This window comes from Cannabis sativa, chromosome 8 (assembly GCF_029168945.1).
Source record: "Cannabis sativa cultivar Pink pepper isolate KNU-18-1 chromosome 8, ASM2916894v1, whole genome shotgun sequence".
Classification (NCBI taxonomy): domain Eukaryota; kingdom Viridiplantae; phylum Streptophyta; class Magnoliopsida; order Rosales; family Cannabaceae; genus Cannabis; species Cannabis sativa.
Window position 1 is genome coordinate 12,290,910 of NC_083608.1, and position 10,423 is coordinate 12,301,332.

Sequence of the window (10,423 nt, forward strand, 5' to 3'; positions counted from 1 at the left end):
ACTCATATCCACCCCTGAATGTACATCCATCTGCGAATGAGATGAAATTACTTTCAGTGGATATAGGCATATTAACTCTTTGCAGAGAATGATCTTGTCAAAACCACTATGAACAAGATACAAATGCCATAGATTTATAAAATATGTGGTTGAATCTTTTGATGACTTACTTTAGTTACATCAAAGAGTTCTTAGAATAGTGCAAGTGGGTTCTGGTCACAGAATACTAAACTCATACAGTTTAAATCCATTGAAAGAAAATGGTTATGAAACACTTGTGAAAGCGTAACTGTATAATTAGTAATTCTCTCTTGGACCACCACTACTAATCTAACTCTATGATTTGCCTATACAAGTAGGAGATATCTAAGATTGAGGATTTATATCATTTAGAGATAGAATTCCGGGAATATAATCATATGCGTCATCTAATTTCTTAAGAGAAAATAAGACTTTATATGATTTATAGACCATTCATCCAATGATATGTCATTAAGCTAATTTGAAATGAATAAGCTAAGAGGAATTAGGATAATTTCGTTTTAAATAAGAATCCAACGATGCTCCGATTAGCGAGAGTCAAAGTAATCTTATTTATACAATCTTCTTGTTTCATATTGTAAAACACTAGTCTAAAGTGTCATCAATTGATGAACAACTAGATGTTGCATTTACAATATTTATCTTTCGAGATCTAACACTATTATGTTAGTCTAATGGTGAAAATCCATTAGGGATTTATCTCATTAGAAAAACAAATCAAGTTAGACCAACAATGAAGATTCGAAATTAAACTACAATTTAATAACAGAAAATAACATGGTTCAATACAAATTCATACACAATTCAGAAATTATGAAGCACATAGCAAGTAGGAATGACAAGTGAAAATACTAAAACATACAATCCTAAATAATTTCCAAGGTTTTCAACAAACTGATATCAGTGTCCCGTTTAGGCGAGAGTCAAAGCTATCATTCATTGAATAGAGTTGTCAGCTCATCTAAAATGTCAAACATTCTAGCAACCTTTTATTCGATCAAGATGTGAATCCGCGTTGTCCCGTTTAGGCGAGAGTCAAGGCTATTCTATCTTATGAGCTTCCACCATTGTTTCATATTCTTGCAAGTCTTATATAGTCGCCACCATTAGGGTGATCATAAACTATATAAAAAACTTACAAGATTACTTATCTTTCGAGATTAAACGGTGCTAACTTGCTAATGAACGTTCCTCCATTAGGGAGGATTACTCACTAAAACAATAGCTATGTAAAACCAACAATGGAGATCGAATATCCTTATAATAAAGCTCATTATTTAATGAAGGTTTGTATTTTCTTCTAACATTTATTTTAATCCATTTATTTTAAATATATATTTATTTAATTAAAATTTCCAATTTAGAATGAAAAATTCCAAATATAAATTCTAATTTAATATTTATAAATTATACTTAGATGGATAAATAACGTGAATTATTTCCATCTTAGTAATAATTTCCATAAATATTTAGAAAATTATTCAATTTAAGTTGTTTCAAAATTAATTTAAATTAATTTATAACTCAAATTTAATTTTCTATAAATATATATTGCATTTCGAAAATGCTTTAAAATAAAATAAAAATAAATCCTGGAAAATTACTCTAATTTTATGTTGGCCCAAAATTAATAAAAAATTAATTTTCAACAAAAAAATATAATTTTCCTATTTAATTAAATATCTAAGAAAAATTTCAAATATTTAAGTATCATGATTAAAAAATCAACTTAAATATTAATTTTCTATTTAATTAAATACACTAGAAAAATACTTCAAGCAAAACAGATAATATCTATCTAGACTTTCATAGACTAATTAATCCAATTTCTAATTATAATATATTTTAGTTCATTTATTTTAATTAACCATCAAATGAAAAAGTCACTGATTTAAGTTGGTCCAAAATTAAATAAATAATTTTCAACTTTAATCTATTTTTCAAATAAAATTCGAAATTTCTACATTAAAGAAATATAATTTCGAAATTTTGGGAAATGATTAATAAAATAAAATAAAATATATTCTGAAAATTATTCAAACTTAAGTTATTCTGAAATAAGATTCCAAACTTAAAATAATTTTTAACTTTAATTAAATAACATGAAAATAACAATATTAAAGTATCATGATGAAAATCAACTTAGATATTGAAATTTTCAATTTAATTAAATGTATTAAATTCAAGAAATAAATAATTAAGTAAAAAAGGAAACTTAATTATTAATTCTAGTTTAATACTAGGAAAATATTCTAAACTTAGATTGTACCAAAATTAATTATGAGACAATTAATTTCACAATCAATGATATTTTCCTATTTAATATTAGAAATAATAACTAGTACTAGAAATAACTATCTAGAATATATCATTGACTAAGTGTTTTTCTAAAATTAACTTTAAAATATTACAATGAAAAATAAATTTCATATATTTTAAAAGTTAATTATGTTGCTAATTCAATTTTAATTAGGTTAGACTAATATAATTAACCTAATACAATTATTTAAATAAGGCAAATGGACCTTCACAATTGGGGTAGTTCATGTGAGGGGGAGCTGGGTTCAGTATGTCGTACCCACTTCTATGGCCCCCAACTCTCACACAAGGCCCAAAAGAGAGGAATTTAACCTTTCAATAAATAATTGTTATTCATTGAATAAGCCCAAATCTAATTGGGCCTAAATAAATTTCCTTATGTCAAAATTTATTTTAGCAACCTAGTCCATTTACTCAGTAAAAACTTAAATGGGCTCCCTATATGTATCTAAGCCCAAAAGCAAACATATAGGCTCACACAGGTCAAATGATTTGGATGGACCCTATCATGTTACTAGGTTTACACAGATGAAAGAAGTACAAAATTTACCTGTTACAAATTATTTATAAGATCTATCGTCAATTGGACTATGATTAAAAATCAGATCATTGGATCATGATCTGTCAACAAGTTAATCATAGCAATTTAGATCAGATAAATAATAGGTTTGTTAAAAAGTTTTGAATAAACAATATAAACAAACATTGTCCATGTAACAGATGTGAATCAAGATATTAATATAATTAAATTATTATTCTTAAACTAACCAAATAAAGAAAACTAATTTTAAAATATCTAGGTTTATTTGAATCAAATTAAATATCTAATAAGATCAATGATTTAAAAGGAAAGAATCTCCAATATCACTTTCAGATCTTACAATTTAATAAAATAAACCAATTTTAAAATAGATTTGGTTAAATAATAATTACCATAATTATATGTCAAAATATCTCAAATTAAGCAATATTCAAATCTCTACAAAAATATCTATGTTATTTAAATATTTAAGATATGATTTATAAATTTCTAATAAGGAAAAAATGATATATATAGAAAAAATATCATTTTTATACTTATAATTTATAAATAATTAAATATTTAACAAAATAACAAATTTTTGAATTTGAAAAATATTATGGTAAGTATATCTATAAAAATATCTATGTTAATTTCAAATTTATTAATTATTTAATTTGCCATATAAGATAATTTTAATATAATATTTTAAATAAAAAGACAAAGCTATCTTTTAATTTAAAATATCTTAAATATCAAAATATCCAATCTTATAATTAAATAACAAATAAATATTAAAGAAGTTAACAAATTTTTAAATCTGACCATAATAGGAAATATTTAAAAATTGGAAACAATCCAAAATAGAAATATTTAAAATTGGAAAAATTCCAAATTGAAAATATTTAAAATTGGAAACATTTCAATTTAGAAATATTTTAAATTGGAAAAATAAATTTTTGGGAAACAATCCCTTGAAAAAATTGGATTTTTGGGGAAAAAAACCCCAAAAATCGCAATTTTTTGGGAAAAGTGGCGACGAAGGGCGCACGACGACCCGAGATAAGACTATGCAAAATGGGCCTTACGCGCGCGGATGGGAGGAATTGCAGCCCCATCTGCCGAGAAAACTCGGCGGGCTGCAGGATTCCCAGGCGAGACGCACGGGCGTGCTCCTGGGTGATTGACCAAGGTGCGCGCGCAGATGGAAGTTGTCCGAAGCACCTGGTGCACGTGTGCACCTAGCTTCCACAGCCATCATTCCCGATTTTCCAAAAATCATATCTTTCTCAATTTTTATCGGAATCGAATTCCGTAAAAACGAAAATTGCTCAATTTTTCACAAGGAATCCAAATAAAATATTTTCAAAAATTGAAAAAATATCTTTCATGGAAAACGAAACTGTACAACATCAACATTCATCAACTAACACATAAACCAACATGAAACCATCCAAATCAACACAGAAACATGCATTCATCGTTTTAATTCATATTACATGAAAGTAAATCATTACCATGGCTTTGGTACCAGTTGTTGGAAATTATTTTACCAGGATCTAGATTTACTAACAAGTATGTTGGATTAACAACCTAATATGAATTCTAAAACAATGAAAATAAACACATATAAAGTTAGAAAACCTTACAGTGGGTGCAGCGGAATAATATGACTCTTTCCGTTCAGATCTCTAGCCCTTGATTCCTTTCTGTAGCAGAGCATCACCAAGATCTGAACCTGGATCTTCTTTTCTTCTTCTTTGATGCAGAAATTCCATAGTCTTCCATACTATGATTGAGATACCACTTGATGTGTGTGGGCACTACTCATCTCACAAGGATTTCGAAATTTTCTCTCATTTTCTCTCTTGAATTTCGTGGCTCATCATCCATGCAAGAGAAGAGAGCAAGGTTCCTTTATATAGGGAAAAGGGAGAGCACAACTTTCCAAATAAAACAGTTTCCTTAATTACTGTGTAATCAATTAACTGCCTTATTTAGTGTGATCCACCACTTTCCTATTATAGTTAGGCTTTGATTAGCAATTACACGGCAATTAAAAAATTAAAATAATAATTGGGAAACACAAAGGAGTGCTCGGCCCATAGAGGGAAATGAGCCTCACTTGGATTTTGCAGTTTCCTCAATTTTATTTCTATTTCTCCAAAAATGCCATTTTTCCAATTCTAATCATTTAAATGCCAAAACTAATTATTTAATAACTAAAATAGATTATTAAATAATATTGTCATTTAAAATAATTATTAATTAGACATGCAAAGTCTCTCAATTAATAATTAAACCTAGAAACCCTTTTCTTTACGATTTCATCCTTAAACTGTGAGAATTCATAAAGTAGACATAGTCTAACTTTTAGAATTATAATTGATTAATTAAAATCAATTAACTGAGTCTTACAAGCAGTATGGTCTCAACTAGTATGGGGACCATGGGTCTATATAACCGAGCTTCCAATAAGTCGAACCGAATTTACCAAGTAAATTCCCTAACTTATTAATTCCTCATTGAATCCACACTTAGAACTTGGAATTGCACTCTCAGTCATATAGAAACGCTCTATATGTTCCACGATATAGACACGTCATTAGTTATCCATTGTTATAACCCTAATGTGATCAATGATCCTCTATATAGATGATTTACACTGTACAGGGATTAAATTACCGTAACACCCTACAATGTATTTTATCCTTAAAACACTTAACCCTGTATAAATGATATTTCACCTAAGTGAAATGAGATCTCCACCATTTATCTTCGTTTGGTTAAGCTCGAAGGAAATCATCCTTTACTTCTATTTGCCAAATAGAAGCTATAGATTCCATATTTATGTTAGCGCTCCCCCACTCAATTGTATTACCGTGTTCCCAAAATGTACGTATCACCCTGATACAGAAGAAGGCTTAACTAACAAATCAAAGAACACGAGTAACACTCTTGAAATTGAGCCTAACCATATCAGGATTTCGATCATGTGATCTAGGATCAACTTATGATATTGAATTGAATAGATGTTTACGGTAAGTTTCAAAATCTAATTCAAAGTTCAATATCGGTCCATTCCAATGCATACTCCATGCATCCGATACTGGTAAACTTTGCCAATGTCCTGGAAAGGACATAACACTTTTCCAAGGTGTAAGAATACCTATCGCTGATTATACCATGTCAGTCTAAATCCAGTGTTCTGACAAATCAAGGAATCTACTTTTGAACATATAATAAAGATTATATTCCACTGTGCTGACAACACTATAATCTTTAACCAACTCATATGTTCTGGACTTAAAAAGAATTCATACATTATATACATATAATCATGAAATAAATCATGTGAACCATGCAACATAAAATGTTATTTCTGATCTTTATTAATAAGTAAATCTGATTATATGAAATGAGTTTTATTTAGGGCATAAAACCCAACATATTCTTCACCGCAGAGATCTCATTCCTTCTCCTTCTAATTATAGTGGATGCATGGAAGAGCTTTGAATTTCGATCACCCACTTTCAATTAAATCTCCCTAGACCTTTGCCTCCACATAGACTCTTTCCGAATCCAAAGTTCAGAAATTCTGGACTGCAAGTCCGATTCCTCAAGCAAAAGAGATGCAGTCGTTGGTTGACATTGTATCCAACCTAATCTTTCCTCAGCTTCTCTAATCATCATGTCACATTCCCCGAAGACATCTTTTTTCCATTTTTAGAGAGCAACCCTCGTATCATTCAGCCTTCCACACATATTTCTACTCCTCTCACCCCTCAAACTCCACGCTCCTTTTATGACATCCTCACAAGAATGGTCCCTCGCCCATGCTTCAAAAAATCTAAAGGGTTTATGACCCTTGTTCTTTCCCCTAACCGTGTCCAAAAGCACGTACCCATGATCCAAAACCGAGATAGGTGCGTTAGTGACTTTGGCCGCAGGAAAAGCTGTAATCCAATCCCCCGAAACCACAGCTCGGTCCAGTCTCTCTCTAGTCAAACCACCCAAGAATCTATTATTTTGCCAAGTGAACTTGCACCCATGGGAACCAAGATCAATTCCCCTTCTATTTTGCAAGAAGTTTGTAAGAATCCAAGTATCACGGGCGGCTACTCGTCTTCCACCACTCTTCTCCCAAGGATGCGCAATCACGTTAAGATCCCCAATCACCATCCAGGGACTTCGGCATCTGTTGATCCTTGTCTCCAAATCTTCCCAAAATAATTGTTTTTCATTCTCATACGGTCTTCTGTACACAGTAAACAACCTCCATTGTTGTTGGAAATTATTTTACCAGGATCTTAGATCTACTCACAAGTATGTTGATTAACACCCTAAATATGAACTTCTAAAACGATTATAAATTAAACACATATAAAGTATGAGAAACCTTACATTGGATGCAACAGAATAATATGATTCCTTCCGTTCAGATCTCTAACCCTTGTATCCTTTCTGTCGCAGAGTATTATCAAGATCTGAACCTGGATCTCTTTCTCTCCTTCCTTTGATGCTGAAACTCCTTCTTGTTGAATGTCTTTCTTCACGATCTTCCTCACTATGATTGAGGTACTACTTGCTGTGTGTGGGCACTACTTTATCACTAAGAGATTCGAAATATTCAAGGAAGAAGAGGGAGGTGAAGGTGGCGCCTAGGTATAGAGAGAGAAGGCTCAGGTTTTTCTCTGAAGGAAACACGATGTGAATATCTATTTTTCTTGAAGCCATCACTATCTATTTATAGCATGCAACATAGGGTTAGGCTTGAATTATTTGGCATTAAAATAATGAAAATATCAGATGATAAACCCTGCAAAGGTGGCCGGCCATGGCTTATTGGACTTGGGCCTTACTTTTGCAATTTTGCTGTTTTATCATTTCTGTATCTCATTTTCTCAAAAACGCCAATTTTCAAATTCAACCATTTAAATGCCAATTCTAACTATTTAATAACTATAATAATTATTAAATAATATTTTCATTTATCATATTTATTAATTGGACCATACAAAGTATCTTAATTAACAAATATGCCCTAAAAACTCTTTCTTTACAATTTCGCCCTTACTTAGTGAAAAATTCACAAATAGACACAGTCTAATTTGAGAATTATAATTGATTAATCAAAACCAATTAAATGAGTCTTACAAGTAATATTGTCTCAACTAGTGGGGGGACCATGGGTCTATATAACCGAGCTTCCAATAAGCAGATCAAGAATTTGTAATCTAAATTCACTGACTTATTAATTCTTCGTTGAATCCACGCATAGAACTTAGAACTGCACTCTCAGTATATAGAACGCTCTATATGTTCCACCATATAGACACGTCATTAGTTATCCATTGTTATAATCCTAATTTGATCAATGATCCTCTATATGGATGATCTACACTGTAAAGGGATTAGATTACCGTGACACCCTACAATGTATTTTATCCTTAAAACACTTAACCCTGTATAAATGATATTTCAACTATGTGAAATGAGTACTCCACCATTTATTTCCGTTTGGTCAAGCTCGAAGGAAATCATCCTTTACTTTCTATTCGCCAGATAGAAGCTATAGATTCCATATTTATGTTAGCGCTCCCACTCAATTGCACTACCGTGTTCCCAAAATGTACGTATCACCCTGACCCAAAAGTAGGCTTAACTAACAAATCAAAGAACACGAATAACACTCTTGAGATTGAGCCTAATCATATCAGGATTGAGATCGTTTGATCTAGGATCAACTAGGCGATATTGACTTGAATAGATATTACGGTAAGTTTAATAAATCTATGTCAAAGTTCAATATCGGTCCCTTCCGATGCATACTCCATGCACCCAAGCCAAGCTTTACTTTAACCAATGCTCTGGAAAGAACATAGCATTTAATAAATGCAAGTAAACTCTGTTGTAGATTATCATATCAGTGAAACCCCGTGTCTGATAAATCTAGGAATGTTTATTCACATAGTCATGTTTACTTTCCACTGTGTTGACAACACAATAAACAGGATCAAGTATGTGAAAAGGGTTTCAGATGAATTTATAAATCAAATAGACAAGCAATTGATAACATGAACCAAAACATACAAATGAATGAAAAATACTTCTGTTTCTTTATTGATATTGAATAAAATGGATTACATTGAAAATGGAGTTTTATTTATGGCATAAAACCCAACAATTGTAACTTCATCATAGGTTCTTTAATTGCCACTTCAAATATCCCATTACTAGCTTTTACCACTTCCAAGTCTACACCATCATTCCACATCAGAGCAAAACCTCCCCCAATACCCACGGCGGGGATAATTGAAGAAAATTGATAACCCAATAGCCTTGCCACTTCATGAATCCCATCCTCGTTAGTCTTTGTTTCCATTAAAAAAAGACACTCCTGTTTATGACGCCTAACCCAAGACCTAAGTGCTCGGGTTGACGGGGTTCTACGAACACCCCGATAATTCCACGATAGAAGCCTCATGGGGACGGGGGGCTTGATAAGGGCCGCCTCCCCGCCCGACAATACATTTTGCGTCTCAAGGATTGTAACGTTCACTAAATTGCAATCCAAATTCGAACTACTCGTACCTGTATTCAACGTATTCCCAGAATCCACCATATGACTCCCACCACTTCTGGTCCCCTGCTTGGCTCCTCTTCTACTGCCAATCGAGCCCCTCCCAAGGCCACGAGAATGATTTTTTCTCTTGGAGCTATCACCATCCCGACTGCAACTACCAGGGTTGAAGGTATCAACTTCCAGAGTAGGAAGCAGAGTAACCGGTGACAAAGGGGTTTTATCACCCAGGGTAACTATGGTTTCTTCTGAAGCAATCACAGGTACAACATTAACACAGGCTTTCCTCTTTTTCGCACCAGAGAAAGAAGGGCCACAAGAAGATAACTCCATGTAGTCATGGGACACAACAACTTGAGTAGGCCCTTTTCCACCTTGGGCCGGACTTAAGACTTGTTCAATTACTTCTTCAAGGTTTGTATCAGTGGGACAAGTAATGTAAGTGGGCTCAGGATAATGGTGGGGTACTCTAGACTTACAAATATCCTCATGTGGTCTATCCACCATTTGGTCACGTGTGGGCCCAATGTCAGCCATCAAACTTGCTATGATCCCATCATCTCTTCTCCTACTATCTATCTTGGTCATAGGGTGTTTTCTAGAGCTAGGCAAAGGCCTCAGAGTCAAATTACTCAAATCGCTCATCTTCCCCTGATCCCTCAAGCACGCCTTTTTTGTACCCTACAACAGTTTCCAATTTGGTGAAATCCTCACACCAATAGTCCGCTGCTGTTCGAAATTATTTTACCAGGATCTTAGATCTACTCACAAGTATGTTGATTAACACCCTAAATATGAACTTCTAAAACAATTATAAAATTAAACACATATAAAGTATGAGAAACCTTACATTGGGTGCAGCGGAATAAAATGTCTCCTTCCGTTCAGATCTCTAACCCTTGTATCCTTTCTGTCGCAGAGTATTATCAAGATCTGAACGTGGATCTCTTTCTCTCCTT

At 32.6% G+C, this 10,423-nt stretch overlaps 1 protein-coding gene across 1 annotated transcript; it reads right to left on the bottom strand.

The window, feature by feature from the left end:
* Positions 1-6,607: 6,607 nt before the first annotated feature.
* Positions 6,608-7,063, bottom strand: LOC115699943 (uncharacterized). Its single transcript, XM_030627491.2, has one exon. It carries the CDS (start codon positions 7,061-7,063, stop codon positions 6,608-6,610), a length of 456 nt encoding a protein of 151 aa, XP_030483351.2.
* Positions 7,064-10,423: the final 3,360 nt, after the last annotated feature.